The sequence below is a fragment of the Mirounga angustirostris genome, unplaced genomic scaffold, assembly GCF_029215605.1.
Source record: "Mirounga angustirostris isolate CCGP_5_RB_7025 unplaced genomic scaffold, mMirAng1.0.hap1 SCAF_12, whole genome shotgun sequence".
Classification (NCBI taxonomy): Eukaryota; Metazoa; Chordata; class Mammalia; order Carnivora; family Phocidae; genus Mirounga; species Mirounga angustirostris.
The window spans coordinates 96,273,976-96,292,236 of NW_026991720.1; the positions used below are offsets into that span (position 1 = coordinate 96,273,976).

An 18,261-nucleotide genomic window follows, 5' to 3' on the forward strand; every position below is an offset into this window, starting at 1 on the left:
AGGATTTGAACTTGCTTAGAACCTGTCAACCATCTCTCCTATTTCTCCCTTTTGGAATGGGACTATCTATCCTATGCCTGTCCCACCATTGTATTTTGAGAACATATAAGGTGTCTGGTTTCTCAAGTCTACAGCTAGAAAGAAATTTTACCTGACGATGAATCACATTTTCACTCTTAACCCACACCCGAGTTAGATGATGTTTAGATGAGATTTGAGACTTAACGTTTATCCTGGAATGGGTTAAGATTTGGGGGGCTGTTGGGATGGAAGTGAATGTATTTTGCATGTGAGAAAGACATGAATTTTGGGGGGGCCAATGGGTGGGATATAATGAGCTGAATTTTACCCCCCCCATTCATATGTTGAAGTTCTCAACACCTCTACGGTAGAGTGTGAGATAGGGCCTTTAAAGAGTTGATTCAATTAAATGAGGCCACTGTGTGGGCCATTAGAATTCAGACTGACTGGTGATCTCATAAGATGAAATTTTTACACAGAGGCACACCAGGGCCACATGCACAAAGGTCAATCACATGAAGAGGCAATAATTAAGAAGGCAGCTATCTGCAAACTAAGGAGAGAATCCTCAGAGAAAACCAACCCCGTTGACACCTTGATCTTGAATTTCTAGTCCTCAAAACTATGTGGAAATATATTTCTATTGTTAAAGCCACCCAGTCTGTGGTATTTTGTTACAGTACCCCGAAAAAATTCTTCCCGTGGGTTACCTGCAAATACCTAGCACAAGGGAGACTAAAAAGTATAATCTTCATTATTCTAAAAAGTATGGATTTATTTTTATGGAAGCAGAGGAGAACTGATATGGTGGGATTATCTCTTGGATTCTCTCACAACCCCTACGAGATTCTGGATGCTGAGAACTTTTTCTTTTTAAAAAGGTTCATATAATGCTTAAGATTGAGGAACACTGAAGTAGAGTAATATCTGTAGTTAGGGGCTAAATTATTGTATACTTACCTGGCAAGTGCTTTAGTAACCTAATAATGAGAACTTGCGATTCTTTCAATTGTTTAATTAATAATGGTTGAGTGCCAACTGTGTCAGGTAGGCTAGGCCTAAAACAAACTGGATAAAGGTAAGACTTGAACGGTGCCTTAAGAGTCAAGAATTGGGATGTATGGTGTGAATTTGGTAGGAAGATATTCCAAATTTCCCTTCATAGTTAGGATTTATTTAGGCCGAACTTTATATTACAGACCAAGGGTCACAAACTGAACATAGCCTGCAGTAATTGTAAATATGATTTATATAGCCAGTTCAATGTTCTAAAAGTAATTGAATGAACCTTTTTGTTAGACACTTACTTTTTAATTTGGCCATAGTCCTCAACTCTCCCTATTGCTTTATACTAAGCTTCTTCCTGCTTAGACATTGACTAATGCCTCAGTCATGCAGTCATTTGCATTGGCTCTTCCTAGTGTGTACTATATAACATGAGAACAAAATGTACAAGGCTAAGGGTTGTCTGAATTTTCTCAGAGCTATTCTCTACCATTTGTCTCTTCTCTAAGGCATTAAGAGATAGACACTGTCTTGAAATTATATGATCTTAATCAGGAGAGTTTGCTTAAGCAGAAAATCAGTGGCCCTCAACATAGTGACTTTATGGTTATTTGGGGGAGACAGGAGGAAAATAGCATTAAGGAGCTGACAGGACAGAGCAGATATAAATCAGGAACTATCAAATCAAGGCAAGCAGCCAAAGATCACTTGGCTGAATGTGCACAGCTCACCCAGCAACCCTTTGTGCAGACCTGGGCTTTGAAACGTGGTCAAGGGGATTTCTAGAGGACAATGGAATAAGCAAGGCTATGCTTAGGCTTAAGCTTAGGTTATGCTTAGCACAACTTTTAGTGGATTATTGAGGTGGATTTTATTTGCTAAATTGTTTCAAAGGTTCTGACAACTAAAACTTCCCCAATACTTTAAACTTTGACTCAGAATAATAATGTAGACATTTCACTAAGATTGCAAAATTTAGCAAAAGGACATCTCCAGGAGGGGATTTAGCAGGACTTTAAAACTCACATTTATAGCACATACTTGATACTCCTAACCACCTTTCTTCCTTTAACTTCTCTAATGTATTCTTTCTTCCTTAAATACTTATTTAAAGTTTTTTTTTTTTATTTTTTTAAAGATTTTTATTTATTTATTTGACAGAGAGATAGAGAGAGAGCACAAGTAGGCAGAGCGGCAGGCAGAGGGAGAGGGAGAAGCAGGCTCCCCACTGAGCAGGGAGCCGGACGTGGGGCTCGATCCCAGGACCCCAGAATCATGACCTGAGCCGAAGGCAGCCGCTTAACCGACTGAGCCACCCAGGCGCCCCTTAAATACTTATTTAATGCTTACTGTTGTCTTCGACATTGTACCAATTTTTAGGGACACAAAAATGAATCTGACATATGTATGTACTCAAAGTACACAGCTTAGTTTTGAGGCAGGCAATGAGGGAAGTAAAGTTTACAAAAAGATGTGTCAATTTTGTGTTAGATCAAATCTATGAAAGAGTGAGAGGCATCCACTAAACCCTTAGGTCTTTGTCTTTTGAAACATCTTAGAAGACCTCATCTGACCAAATCAGTCTAGATTCTGCTGCAGCTCACTTGGAGCAAGAGGTTGCTCTCATAACTCATCAATAAAATTTAGACAGGAAGCGCTACTATGGAGCAGGGATATGACCTGTCCTTTCTTTTTCCTTTTTTTTAGTGAGTAAAGCAATAGAAGTTTATTAAGTGAAGATACAGAAAAAACTCTCAGGAGTGAGAGGGGTCCCAACAGGGTTGCCCGCCCTCCCCGCCCTTTTAGGGATATGACCTGTTCTTGCCTGGTACTCGGAGGTACCAGCTTGTCTGGTCATTGTGAAACATGTGTCAGGCCTTTGGTGCCAAACATGAATCCAAGGACATTTACTCATGAAGCAAAACCAGAGTCCTAATGTACCTTACTTCTAGTTATTACTCGAGTAGCTTTTAAGAAAAGCTTTTAGTAGCAAACAAATCAAGTGAAAGTGTGGCTATAATTCTCCCTTTTGGTTCATTGGATCAAGATAATTTAAGATCATCCTCAAACAATGAAACAAAGTAAGAATCGAAGATGCTTGTTTTTCTTATTAGAAGGGCTTCTCTGCAGTTCTCCAGTTACGGAGGATTTAATGAGTGGTTTGAAACACTGCTCTTAAAGGAACTTTTCCTTTAGTGTGAAAAGGATGTATATAGGCTTTGGAGTCAGATAAAGTTCTGGCCTAGTGTCACCTTATGCTAGTTGACAGGTTTGGGAAGGTTACTTTTTGTCTCTGAATGGGAGTAACTAATCTGTGAAAAAGGCATAATGCTATCCACTTTCCACACCTGTTAAAAAATTAAATTCTATATTGTATTCAAAAGGTAGGTATAGCATAATATATGTCCAATTACTGCAATTTCCTCCCTTGCCCTTAGTATTTAACAAATGATGTTGCTTTAATTTAAAGGAAATGCAAATCAAAACTGCGATGAGATATCAGCTCACACCTGTCAGAATGGCTAAAATAAACAACACAAGAAACAACAAGTGTTGGTGAGGATGTAAAGAAATAGGTGGGAATGCAAATTGGTGCAGCCACTGTAGAAAACAGTATGCAGGTTCCTCAAAAAAAATTAAAATTAGAACTACCCCAAATCCAGGAATTCACCACTGAGTATTTACCCCCAAAATACAAAAACACTAATTCAAAGGGGTACATGCATCCCTATGTTTACTGCAGCATTATTTTTTTGTTTGTTTTTTAAAGATTTTATTTATTTATTTGACAGAGAGGGAGAGAAAGAGAGAGAGGGAACACAAGCAGGGGGAGTGGCAGGCAGAGGGAGAGGGAGAAGTAGGCTCTCCGCTGAGCAGGAGCCCGACCTGGGGCTTGATCCCAGGACCCTGGTATAACCTGAGCTGAAGGCAGACACTTAACTGGCTGAGCCACCCAAGTGCCCCTGCAACATTATTTACAATAGCCAAATTATGGAAGCAGCGCAAGTGTCCATTGATGAATGGATAAAGAAGCAGTGGATATATATATTCCATATAGACAATGGAATATTATTCAGCCACAAAAAAGAATGAAATCTTGCCATTTGCAACAACATGGATAGAGCTGGATATAATGTTGAGCAAAATATGTCAGAGAAAAACAAATACTATATGATCTCACTCATAAGTGGAATTTAAGAAACAAAACAAATGAGCATAAGAAAAAAAGAGAAGACAAACCAGGAAACAGGCTCTTGACTGTAGAAAGCAAACTGATGTTACCAGAGGGGAAGTGGGTAGGGGGGAATGTGTGAAATGGGTAATAAGGATTAAAGGGTAGATTTTTCATGTGAGCACTGAATAATGTGGAGAATTGTTAAGTTACTATATTGTTAAATTACTGTATTGTACACCTGAAACTAATAGAACACTGTATGTTAACTATACTGGAATTAAAATAAACTTTAAAAAATAAAAATAGACACAAAAAATATAAAGAAAAGGCATACTATGTGGAATTGTGATCTGTTCACATCTAGTAGGAAATTCTTTTTTTTTTTTTAAAGAACTGTAGGGTCAGTTTTGCAAAGCCAATCTATGGGGTGTCAAAGTTACCACCACTGTTTTGTTTTTAAAAATTTGATTATTAAAATCTATGGTTATTGACTAAATCTTTATCTCCAAACCATTCTATTTCTCATCCAGTCTCGTCAATTTTTCATTCACTTATTCTCTTACATCAGCCATGTCAGGGAAGTAAAACTTTTCCTCTACCTTCTTAGCTTAATTCACTGAGGACCTGCAAATTAAACTGAAGTAGCAGGTTAACATGAGAAAAAAAAAGATTTATTCTTACATAGAAGAACTAATAAAATGTGTAGCTAGCTTACTAAATGGTTAATGTTAGAGTTTTACATACTTAATAGGTGAAAGGGAGTTGGGGAAAGAACTTCTGTGGGAAGAACAAAGAGGTTTCTTTAAAAAAGACAATGGATTTTAGGAGAATAAATGGGAGATAAGAAGGCTTTTGTTTTTGTTTTTTTCATCTGGTTTACAAATTTGTGCTGTTAACTGATTCACCAGAAAACTTTTTAGCATCCTTGTCAATTTTCTAATACACACTCATCATCATAATCATTATCATCATCATCCCTCCTCACACACACATTTTGGAGGGTATTTAAGATAAACCTCTCCAATCTTGTCTAGATAGACATACCTCATTTTTATTATTAAGCTGTTTGCTGAGCTTATAATTTTGTGTACATGAATGGGTCACAACTTTCTTGTAATTCACCTAGAACAGGACTCCTAAATCTGACCCCTGTTAACTTTTCAGTCAGTATCCTATAGATGTGTTGTACTGAACAACTCCCTAAAGATTTGTTGTCATCTTTTTTTTTATTAGAACAGCTATACCCATCATCAGGGTCAAGCTATAGCCAGAATCCAAGTACTTCTCTCCGCTTCCATTCCTATTATAAGTCATCCCACCTCTTGCCTGGACTATTGTGTCAGTTTCCTCACTGTTCTTCTAGTCTCTGCCCTTCCCTTAGTCTTTCTCCACTGTGCCGCAGTCTGTTTTCAACACGGAAAAGGGGGTGATCCTTTTAAAGCACAGGCCAGATCATGTTACTTTCCAACTCAAAATCCTCAAACATCACATTTCTTTCAGAAAACCTCAAATTCTTATAATGGACTACCAATCTGGGTCCCATTTTGTCTTTGAATTCAAGTTCCACCACATTTAGAGGACCACAGGGCCTCGTCCCACTGACTCTGTCTGAAAGCTCCCCAGGCCCCAGCTGTTCCTGCCTTAGGGCCTTTGATTAATAGTCATATTCAGTTCTCTTCCCTCTCTTTAGGTCTCTGCTCCTGGCAATTTGCCATAGAGGCCTGGCCTGACACTCTTCTTTTCAATGATACCTGCCATACCTCCTAAATGTTTCATGTCATTTATTTTTCTTCCTGGAACTTATAATTTGACATACACACATTTATTTATTTATTTCTAATTATCCCTTGCCCCTCACTGGATTAAAGTCTACACTTCAATCCAGAGGGCAGCTATTATGTCTATTTTTTTTTTTTTATTGCTATTATTCCCAATGCCCACAAGAGTGCCTGGCTGAAAGAAGGTGTAGATAAACATTTGTGGAATAAATGAAATACATGTCCATCATTCATGCACACTCCATGTGAGGAGAGTTGAGATTTGCAAGGGGACTACAAGTCAAGCCTAGTCCCTCCTGTATTTGCTTCCTTTGACAAACAAAAGCCCAGGTTCTTGGGTCTTCCCTCATCAGAGGCAGGTGAGCAGGCCTGGGGCATGTCTAGTCCTGCCCCAAACAACAGATCAGAGAATTTCTTCTCCAACCCCAAGTCATATCCTACCTGAGAGTTGTTGTAGTAGAGTTTTCTTCATCTTGATACTTTTTCAGAGCCTTTGTGTGCCCTTATGATTTGTATTCAGGGAAACAGCCTGGCAGGCCAGCCCTCATCTTGTTACCCACTCATGCCAAGCAGCCACTCATCATCTAGGACCAGGCAGAGGGCACACAAAAGAGATATCAGACTGAGAAGAAAGCATCACAAAGTTTTAGCTCTGTGTTTTGAAGGAAATTTATATAAATTATAAGAAGTTAAACTCAGCAAAACAACCTTCTTAGTGGAGATACAGAACCAGGAGAGAGGCATCAGCATAATGTTCAAAATGGAATAGAAATGTAATTCACATACATATCAATACATGCCAGTACATAGTATACACATGTCAGGGTTCTATTAATGAAGGAACTGGTCGGATATGAAGCTGCGTCAAAGGAGAAGGCAGGCAACTGGTGTGTATACAGCCGAAGAAGCAAAGGGGAGGAAGGGACAGCTCGTGGGGTGAGATTCCTAAATTAGACACAAAATTGGCTGAGGTTCTGACCCTAGCAGAGGTCATTTATATTTTTATAGGACTTACATTGCCATTGGAGAAAAAATTTTTTGCACCTCTTCCCTATAACAAGGCTTGCAGCTTAGTTTTCTCTAAGTTAACTTCTGCACTGAAAAGAGTAGTAAAATGCCCTAATTGTAAAGAGTAAGTCAAAGTTAGGAGAGTCCAGAGACCCTTGATGGGCTTGTCTGATGGTGCCCTTACCATGACACTGAAGCCCACAGTCATCCTGCCTGATTTTCTTGCAAGTTCTGGTTCTAACGGGTACAGTCCAGTGGTGCATATTTTATTTTATTATTTTATTTTAATTAATCAATTAATTTCAAGAGAAAGTATTTTAGTATTTAATGTCTTAGTATTAATCAATAGCTATTGATTCAAGAGTTAAAATGTTCCATCAAATGTACGCACTTGAATTATTAAAATTTAGAATTATAATAAAATCCTAAATATGTTGCCATTATGTAATTAGATAAATTACAACAACATCAGCAGTCACTAGTAGTATGCTAAAATCATGGCATAAGTTTATAAATATATCAAGATTTCTTTTAGTTTTGTTATCCTCTCAATGTTCATTTACTTGTCATTTTCATCAGAGATCATTCTTACTGATTTTGTATGCTACTGAATACAACTTCCCCTAATTATTTCTGTTTTACTAAAATGAAAATTAAACGAATTTTTTTGGAAACAAAATTAAGTCAAATTAATTCAAGAGCTGCTGAAATTTCACCTGAAATTTTAAACAGCTCCAAAGCCGCAAAAGGAGACGATAAACACAGTAGCTTTAATATAGATATCATGCAATAAAAATGGAAAGATCTATTTTGGGAAAGTTAACAGAAATAGAAAAATCGATTAAAATTATGTTCACTACAAATCTTATCATTAGCATTTTTATTTAGTACAATATATGCTAGAATATAATAACAATATGCCCTTTCTTATCATGGGGAGTCCTTTATACAACTAAAATCCATGGCCAACATTTTATATGACAAAAGAAAAATAAACTAAACCTGTAAATTCTCAGAAAAGGAGCAAGGATATAGGAAAATAATGTATTTTATATAAATTACAAAAGACAGTTACAGTGAAAAATCCATTACCTTCCTCTGACTCCATTTTACAAAATAAAGTCAACATGTATTCTGTAAACTGCTAAGAGCGCAGGAACACTGTGGCCCTTTCAAAAGATAGTGGTCAAAGACAAACTGTTATCTTGATGCCATATATTGTTCTTAGTTCTTAACTGGAATTGAGCTTCCTTTCATAGTCTTCTCTAAGTGGTGGTAGTTGGGCAAGATTTTCATCAGGAAATCCAACAGTAGTGTCTGGGGCTGTGGTCGCCCAGTCTGTACCTGATGAAGGCAGTCTGCACCCTAGATCACTGTGTTCTCAGGGATGACTTCAAACGTATTCAGGTTGCAGCAAGCCCCACTTGTCAATATTACATTTCTGCCCCCATATGCTTTTGATTCGATAACATTATTATCTCCCATTTTCATGGCTTGGGAATAACAGCCAGCCAATGATCGTAGGTTTCTGTTCTGGATCTTCAGCCTCAGAGGTGATATTATCAGGGTGAGCATTTATGATAAGCACCTGTTTTTCTATGAGGTTACCTTGAGCAATCACTATCGGCCCAGCTTCTGCAATAATTCATCCTTTAGAGTGGATCACCGTCCTAGGTCCTACAGTTACATCACCCCGGATTTCACTTTCTGCACACGCAACTGCTCTAGGAGCAGTCTTCACACTCTTTTGAGCCTTCTCCCCCATGGTTTGGACCATGAGTGGTGCATATTTTAAAATCATCAGATGAGGACATGTGATGAAGGCTAGAAAGTGTCTGGGATTAGCGTTAGGTGATACGTATTTCCACGACTCCCTCCTCTACCTCCAGTCATCGTTTATGTCCTTTATGCTCCTTTATTACCCTTGACCCCTTGGTCTCCCCACTCAGCACCCTGGATGTGTCATAGTCATGTAAGTGACTATCCCTTTAAACTTCCGGCATTAAGTTTTCAAGAAGCCCACCTCTACATACTGGCCCTCCGGCTCAGGGTCTGGTACATCTTACAAGTTCAATAAATGCTTGTTGAATAACTGCACTGATGAGTTGAGATCTGAGCCACGTTGTGAAAAATAAATACGGTGGGAGCTAGGTAGTGGAGGTGGAAAGGTGAGTCAGCAGAGTTCAAGGACATCACAAACTGAGCAGTGGGAGGGTGGACTTGAACGTGGGACCTATTGCGGTGGAGTCCAGGCAGGACCAGGGGAAAAGAATGCAGACATAAAAAGCACCGACATCTTAATGAGGAGTGAGGTGTAAGGAGCCTTCTATTCACAGTCCGTCTCCCTCTCCCTTTGGCTGTCCTTTCTGTCACACGTGGGTAGGGGGCACGGCTGCCGGCGCCCGCGGTTTGTAGGAATAGGAGGGAGAGTGAAGAACACAGAAGCACAGGACGCAAGACGGAGCGACAGGCTGATCTACAGCCACCTCCCTCCGAAACAAGCCTCACCACGCGAAGACTTGGCTCCTTTTCCAAAACCTTCCTGGGTCTATTCGAGGGTGACAGGACGGTCTCCATCGAGGGAGAAGAAGACAGCCGATCGCTCCTCTCCCGCTCGCCTGGCCCTGCAACCCCTATGCCCGCTCGAGGCGTTGCGGACCCGGGCGCCCAGCAGCAGTGCACCCGCCTGGGCTCGGATCCCGGTGCCCGCGGGCGCGAGCCCAAGCGGGCGTGCCGGGAGCGCGCGCGAGTCGGGGGCGGGGCGCAGCGAGGGCGGGGCGGGGCGCAGCGAGGGCAGCGCGGCGCGTCTAAGGTTCGCCACCGCCGGCCGCCCCGCGCCCCCAAATCCGGCCGGCGCGGGGCCCGAACCCCCGCCCTGTCGCCCGCGCCACTGGGGACGTGCTGCTGACTCGCGCCCGCGACTCGAGAGCAGGGCACACCCGGAGACGACACGGAGCCATGAGCCGCCTGCCCCGGAGGGTGGCGGCGCTGCTGCTCGGGCTGCTCGTGGAGGTAGGGGCCGAGGCCCGGGCCGCGCTTCCCCCGGCGCCTCTCAGATGCGCTAGCGGAGCGCGAACAATGCCGGGGGCTGAGCGGGGTGCAGTGCCGAGACGCCCCCGGAAGACCGTCTGGGAGAACCCGAAAGGTCGAGCGGCGGAGAGCCCCAGCCTCGCGGACCTAAGTCCGGGTGCTGACTGTGTGGGGATCCTGGTGACGAGGTCGCATCGGCCTCCCCCCTGTTCCCCTCTGCCCTCCCCTCCCATCCCCACCCGGCACCGCCTCCCCTTCCCACCCCCCTTCTCCCGCGCTCCGGGGTTGCTTATTTCTCCCGCTTCTCGCGGCGGCTCTGGAAGACTGAGGAGTGACCTTTATGCGTTGCACCCCAAGTTCCCTCAAGGAGGACGGGGGTGGGGAGGGGGTCATGCGCGCGGGGGGGGGGGAGGGGGGCGGTGGTCCCGGGAGCGGCGCAGGCGCAGAATCCAGGCCGCGTGCGGTTTGAGGTTGGAGTGGGTTGGCCGCTGGAGGGTGGAGGTGCGAACGCGCGGACTCGTAGTTGTGGGAAAATGTCACGGAATGCCAGGGAAGTAGCAGCAGTGAGCGGGAGGAAACACTCCTGCGTGTGAAAATGAAGCGCACAGCCTTCGGTTGCGAGAGAAAAACTCCACGGAGAGTTTGGGTGGTGGGCGTGATTTGCTGGAGCCGAGAGAGGGAACTTGTAGAAGCGATGGAGGGTGGAGGCGCCGGGTCGAACGCAACGCTCCTGCCCTCCCTCCAGCCCACCCCGCCCTGCCCGGGGCTGGAAAGTTGCGCCCCCTGATGTGGCGGGGGGGGGGAGTTCCCCCTTTTTGCTAAAGTGGGTTCTTTAAAATGTGAGCTAGTAGGATTTTGGGGTGTGGAGCCTCACTTAGGGTTTGTCCGATTCCCTGCTCATCTTCATTATTTTGAAGGAAATTTGCATTAAATTCATGAAATCGGAGTAAATGGGTGATGAATACTTACACTCCTTTCTGTCTTCTATTTTAGAGGGCCGTAAAACTCTTTCATAGTTGAGTATCTGTGCTGGAAATGGCTTGGTTTTCTTAGTTGATTAAAAAATAATTATTAGGAAATGTTAGCACTCGCAAATAAGGTTGATGGAAAACCTTCTTGCGCCAGGCCGACTTTTTGTTTTTCTTTTCTTTTTTTTAAGATTATTTATTTGGGGCGCCTGGGTGGCTCAGTTGGTTAAGCGACTGCCTTCAGCTCAGGTCCTGATCCCAGGGTCCTGGGATCGAGTCCCGCATCGGGCTCCCTGCTCGGCGGGAAGCCTGCTTCTCCCTCTCCCACTCCCCCTGCTTGTGTTCCCTCTCTCGCTGTGTCTCTCTCTGTCAAATAAATAAATAAAATCTTTAAAAAAAAAAAAGATTATTTATTTGGAGGGGGGAGAGAGAGAGAGAGAGGCGCAAGCGCACGAGCGGGGGGAGGGGCAAAGGGAGAGGGAGAAGCAGACTTCCCTTTGAGCAGGGAGCCCGAAGGGGGGCTGGATCCCAGGAGTCTGGGATCATGAACTGAGCTGAATGAAGGCTGATGGTTAACCGACTGAGCCACCCAGGCGCCCCTGTTTTTGTTCTTAATATCCCTCTGCCTTCTTATTTAATATTTTTGTGTGGGGCCTCCTCACTTGCATTCTTTGCATTTGTTCAGAATTTTAAGACCTTAGGAATCGCATCTCCTCTGTGACTCACTAGACAGAACGAAGGTGAAGTGAGTCTGAGAGGACTGTTGAGCTAAAAACCAATGCATCCGTACTTAGGCATGCAATGCCCGCCTCTGAGCCACCTTTTAAAATCAGCTCTTGATAAAATTATCTAGCATTCCATTGTCGTGCCTCTCCCAGGTCTTCAGTGTGTGTGGTGCTGTGCCCTGTTAGGTAGCTGAGACCGCTTCAGGGACCGAGTTCTTTCCAAAGAAGCTGTTGCATAAGAATTTATCCTCTTAATAGAGTGTTCAAATCATGTCTGAAAGGTTGAAACGATCTCAAAGGCAAAACGGTGGCAACAGTGAAAAGGAAATGACTAAGCTGATGTTTTCCCAAAGTCAGGTATCTAGATGATTGGTAATTTGTGTTTTCAATAGGATGGTGTGGTGTAGCCCACTTTTATGAGATGATTATCCTAAGCACCTATTTTGTCTCTGGTGGAGAGGTGTCTCTCTGAAGAATTAAGGAGATTTTTTTTTTTTATTCAACACATGGAATTTTATACATGAGATAGATACTGAGATGTTTTCATCTTAAATTGGTTGCTCTGAATTTCATCTAAAATTGGTTGTTGTCAGAGCACCTTTGACGCTCTTGAAGTCCTGAATCACATACATTAAGTGTGAATCACAGTTGCCAAATATGTGAGGAGGCAGAGTTCTCTTCACGTTAAGCACATAAAAGTACTGACGGAGATATTTGGTGACCTCTGACAGCCAACTGCAACCCAGGAGAGTTGCCTCTGATTCTTTGTTCTGCTTGAACTGGTTTAATTGTGGTTGTAGTGTAGTTGATTATATACTGTCTGGGAAAAGGGCACCCTCCTAGCAGCAGTTACTCCATTCCAAGCCCGCAGCACTCTGTTCCTAGCCAGCACCACCCAGTATCGGGCAGGGAGGTTTTATTTATGTCAGCAAGAAGTCCTTGAGTAGGGAGGGGAACTAGAAGCTCACCATCCCTTTATAGAAATTCACTTACCTATTAGACATAAAGACTACATATTTGTTTTTTACTTATCAAACATTTATAGAGTGTTTACCCTGTTTCAGGCACTGCTCTAAGCACTTTACAAATATTAACTGATTACGAATATTCTCTTAGCAATTACTTTTATCGCCATTTTGATTTCGAATGGAAGCTGTTAGAAAGAACTTGTCCACGGTCTCACTGCTGTTAAATGCGAGGGACTTGAGATACAAACCCAGGCAGCTGGGCTCCACCTCACCCTGCTGTTCTCCTGGCTGGGTCTACAGAGACGTGGAAAGAATTTGCCCAGAGTATGTCCTGAAACCAGTGGTGGACTTGGAGAGGTATGTGTTCCATGAAACAGGTAAACCTGCAAAATATGCTCTAGAACTCAGTCACACTTCCTTAGGGGACCCATATAATTTAGCATCCAAACTACGACACTTAGGAGAATGAAATCGGGAGCTCTTAATAACTGGGCTCGCACAGCAAGCATCCATCAACAGGGCTGTCCTAGGAAACTTGGTTGTGTGCTCACCCTGCAGCCTGGACAGGGCTTTAAGTAGGAACAGGCTGTTGAAAGCACCAACCCTTCCCCAGGGAGGCTTCTTGGGAGCTCATTACTGAAGTGACCTTTCCTTTCTATTAACCGAGAGCTTCCTACGAATTGCATGAGAAGCTGAGGAGGGTCTCTTACTTGATCGTCCCGACTCCCCTGTCACTTTGCCAGAAGCTTAGGTCCCAGGCACCCAGGTCATGAATGTGGTCACAGACTTGGGAACCCCCCCCAAGCCTTTTTTGGGTAGTAAAATTCTAAAGTTCTATGCTTCTGCCCTGAGAACAGTGCCTCCAGGAAGACTGAATGTGCTAAGTTGTCTCCTAGTAGCCCTGATAAAGTAATTCCCAGGGGCCTTTGCTGAGCTGCAACAACACCTTAGAAACCAGAAGAAAAAAAAAAGTTTCAAATCTGATTGTGCTTTCGTTGAACCTGGGGAGTAATTATGTCCTAAGGGTATGTGCCTCCCAGGGACTTTTTATCACAGTGCCTCATTTTCCAGATATTGTCATTGCAGGCTCTTTCTGGAGGTCAGGTTGTGGACACTTTTATAATAGGCTTAGTAGTATTTGTTCTACAGGCTCTGAAATGAGCCTAGAAATATGTATAACGTTCCCCAGTGCAAGTGCTGGGTGTTCTGTTGCATCCATTCACTGGTGGGGGGGTGGGGCACGAATTCTACTGGGTTACTGTATTGGAGGGTCTGGCATCAGTATCTTTCTGTTTCTCCCCTGGAACCCCAAACTGGGAACCTTTAAGTGAGGCTGCTCCGTGTTCCCACAAAAGAACAACCCTTCTTAGGCTAGGGTTTTTCTAAAGGAGAGGTCTTCTCCTAGAGAGAGAGGTTTGGAAGGTGAACATTGTCTTTTTTTTTTTTTTTTTTTTTTTGACTTAAGGACAGACTTTAATAGAATAACTTCAGTTTTATGGAAAAATCTTCCAATTATCCATTCATTTCTTTTTATTTTGTTTTATTATGTTATGTTAATCCCCATACATTACATCATTAGTTTTTGATGTAGTGTTCCATGATTCATTGTTTGCGTATAACACCCAGTGCTCCATGCAGAACGTGCCCTCCTCAATACCCATCACCAGGCTAACCCATCCCCCCAACCCCCTCCCCTGTAGGATGGGGTGGCTGGGTGATAGACATTGGGGAGGGTATGTGCTATGGTGAACATTGTCTTTTGCAACTAAGGAAAATAAGAGGATTACTGAGTATTTTTCTAAAGTCCTATGTATTTTGGTGCCTGGGCGTCTTGAAATTAGAACCAAGTCATGTTTAAGAGTGTTTTTTGTTTCTTGCCAAATGTTTCTTGTGCCCTGGAATGCCAGCAATTGTGGCAGCTCTTGGGTGCCAGTTCTCTGAAATAAACCTTTTCAACCCTCCCACTTCGTAGAGCTTTTGGAATCTGAGCAACGTGCAATTTGAATGAAAAAGAAGACGATAGGGAGTTTGTTATCTCTAGAGGCTCCGTGGGGGGCTGGGTGCTGATGGATGAGCTTTGGCAGTGATAAATGAACCCAGGGGCAAGCACTTGCTCTGCAGTAGGGAAAACCTGGCTCCAGGTATGTGAGGAGGGCCAGCTTGGGGCTCTAATTGGCCCTTGACCTCTTTTGTCTTGTGTGCAGCCATAAAGGCCAGCTGGGGGCAAGTGACTCTAGAAGGTCATGGATTAGGCTAGTGGTCACTTGATCTAGCCATAGGATGACAAGTAATTTTCCTAGAACTCATGTTTGTCATCTCTTCTTGATGAGGCCTCCCACATGTCACCCTCATTGAGGCCTATCTTGATCACCCTGTATAAAATTCCAGCCCAATTCCCCTCCCAGCCCCCTTGCTCAGACCAATTCCCTCCCTTCTCTGTATCTATTACCTCTAAAATGTGATGGAATTTACATTATAGGGGCAGAGGTTTGCTCCATTTTGTTACCTGAAATATCCCCAGCTCCTAGAACAGTACCTGCCACAGAATAGGACTCAGTAAATATTTGAATGAGTAAACAGATTAGTGGGTAATGACCATGGGTGAAGGAGCTGAGTAGATCTATAGTAGGAGAGGGGAAGGTCATTGATTGGCTGTGGACTCTGAAGAATGGAGCACCTCTACTAGGACTTAGCTCTATTCCGTTTGAACACCTGTAGTGATGGAAACTTACTGTCTCTCAACAACAATGCATCAACTTTTTGGACAATTTCATTTGTTAAAGTTTTCTGTTATATTGAGGAGACATGTTTGCATTGTTTTTACCTGGTTCTAGTTCTGCATTCTTGGGCTTTTCAGGAGAAATAGAATCACAGTGTCAACCCTTCAGTATTTGAATACAGCTATTATAGTCCCCACTGTGTTCTTCTCAAGGTTCATTCTCTTCTTCCTCCAAAGATGTGGTTTTGAATCATCTTACCATCCTCACAGCTGCCCTTTGAAAACTCTGGAACTCCGTCAAGCTCAAGAAATTCTCACTGTCTGAAAATGATTGGTCCTAGAAAAAGTCAAAGCGAATCCACTTAAAACAAGGACCAAAATTTTGTGGTTAATAGTGGGGGGAAAAAACAAAGCCCAAGTTACAAAAATAAGCTAAGTTTATCTAAGTATTTTTTATAATTATGAATCAATTTTGGGGGTGGGGAGAGATTAATTTTTCTGACAAAAATCTATGATGAATAATAGGATAGTCTTCACTTGACATTGGAAGTTAGAGACATGATCATAGTGAAGTTTTTTTTCTTTTTTGTCTTCAGAATTATGTGCTCTAGTAATCAACCCTTCACCCCCAACTCCCACCTGTAGCTTCTCATGGTCTTTTTTATTCATATCATTCTCCTTTGGTCATTACTAATGACTTAGCTGCCAGATTCTTTTGTCCCTTGCATAGGCTTTATGACATACTGCATCTTCGTGAGATCTACAAGGGCATTTTGTTGTCCATTTGTGTGGTATTTGTGTTGTACTCTCCTGTGATCCTGTCATCAGAGATGCTGCTGTGCTTAGCTGGGTTGTTGGTGCACTACTTTAGAAGGAATGAGTTCAGTGGTGAGTATATTTTCTCATGAAGCCTTTGGCTTGCCTCCTATCTCTTCCCCGGTGTGACTTACTTGAACAATAAGGACACTCTGTTCTATAGGTGTGACTGACTGGCTCTGTCACAGCCCTAGTGTGGACCTTGTCTTATGCAGATAAGATGAGCCAAGAGCTTCACATTGAATTTTCAGTGGCACTTCAGTCTTTTTAATATGTGCTCCTGGTAACCCACAAATCCTCACAGCAGTTGTGGAGATGTTTATTATAATTTATAATTTTAAAAACTGAAATTGAGGCCTATATATTTATTCTAATTATATTTCACATTACATTCTTCATCTCATCTTGTGAAACTTGCCAACATCTGTTTGGATGGTGCCTCAGTCCATTTGGGCTGCTATCACAAAATACTAACTACTCGTATAAACAACAGAAATTTATTTCTTATGGCTCCAGAGGCTGAGAAGTCTAAGATCAAGGCTTGGGCTTGGGTGAGCATGGCTGAATCCTAGTGAGGACCCTCTTCCTGATTCATAGTGAAGCACCTTCTGGCTGTGTCCTCACTTGGTGGAAGGGGCAAGGGGTCTCTGTGGGATCTCTTTTATAAGAGCACTAATCCCATTCATGAGGGCATTGCGAGGTAATCACTTCCCAGAGGCCCCAACTCCCAATACCATCACATCAGGCAGTAGGGTTTCAACATATACATTTTGAGGGGGCATGAACATTCAGACCATAACAGATGATTACATGACCATGTGTTGGAGAATCTCATCTCTTTGTGTATTGGCTGGGAGTCTTTGAGTAAATTACTTAAGCTCTCATTGACTCAGTTGATTCACCTGTAGAAAGAGAAACGCCTCAGTGTTGAGGGAGGCCCTGGGAAAATCCCCCACTTGAAACCTAACTCTTTGTGTAGGCTGGATCAACAGATTGTGAACATTGTCTCTAGGCAGGCCCCAGGCATCTTTATTTTTTAACAGATGCACAGGGTTTCTGATGAGATGATGAGATGACAGTCTTTAGTCAGCCCAGCCAGACTAAACTGTTTGCCGCAGGTCCCTGAAGGCACCACAGGATCTCTGCTTGTTTCCCTTGCCTCTTACTTTTCCATTTGAACTCCCACCATTGCTGAAGAGGATCAGGTGGCCTAGGAAGACTATGCTATTTGTCCCCTCAGGTATGAGTTAAGTGCCGAACCTGGACAAGCCACTTCCAGGACCTCCTAGCTCAGGTATTTTAATTGCCTGTTTGTGGTCTGTGGTCTGTGAACCCATTAGACCTTGAGCTCCTAGGGGACCTTGAAAAGTTGAGCGGATGTGGGGGAAGAGGGGGAGCATAATGAGATTAGGAGCTTGGATATAGAGGTTTACCTCAGGAAAGAGAATGTGGTTTGAGTTGGGGAATGAGGAGGTGAGCAGGGGGGGAAGGTGCAGATATATTTTAGGTTTAGTGGGGCAACTGTGGTGAGATATCTTGTTGTTGTTGTTGTTAAAGTAATCCAAGAAGGTGAGTTGGAAAGGATCCGAAATTTAAGTAATGGCAAAGGTCTGAGAGAGCCATTGTGGGAAGGGCCACTCAGATGCTGTATACCTGTGCATCGCAGAGCATTGATGGGTGAGATTTAAATGAACATTTCTCATAGTCCTATGGATACAGCCAAGTGTCCTGGCTTGCCTCTGAATGGCAAGGGAGCAGAGGAATGAGAAGGTAGCTACTAGAGTTGGGATTGGCCCTGGGACCATAGTAGTATGTCAGGAGTATGAGAGTTCTAGGAGGTTATCGTTAAGATGGCTGATTTAGGGTCAGTCCCGAAGCTATAAAATTAGAAGGGGGTTCATGGATTGGAAAATGAAGAAAATTGGTCATATGGAAGTGAGATGAGGGTATGGGGCAGATCCCCATAAATGTAAGCCTTTGGGAGAAGAGAGTGAGGATATTGTGCTAAGGAAAAAGAACTTGCTATGAGGTCTATATTAGTTTTCTGT

The 18,261-nt window shown here is 43.1% G+C and overlaps 1 protein-coding gene and 1 pseudogene across 1 annotated transcript in view; one reads left to right on the top strand and one right to left on the bottom strand.

Moving 5' to 3' along the window:
* Window positions 1–8,146: 8,146 nt before the first annotated feature.
* Window positions 8,147–8,859, bottom strand: LOC123836020 (dynactin subunit 6-like; annotated as a pseudogene).
* An 885-nt stretch (window positions 8,860–9,744) lies between these two features.
* The window catches only part of VOPP1 (VOPP1 WW domain binding protein), a 112,098-nt gene continuing 103,581 nt past the window's right edge, over window positions 9,745–18,261 (top strand). Inside the window, exon 1 of the mRNA XM_045864944.3 lies at window positions 9,745–9,999. Within this exon, the coding sequence (XP_045720900.2) occupies window positions 9,946–9,999 (54 nt within the window). The 5' untranslated portion in view covers window positions 9,745–9,945. The remainder of the gene's footprint in view (window positions 10,000–18,261) is intronic.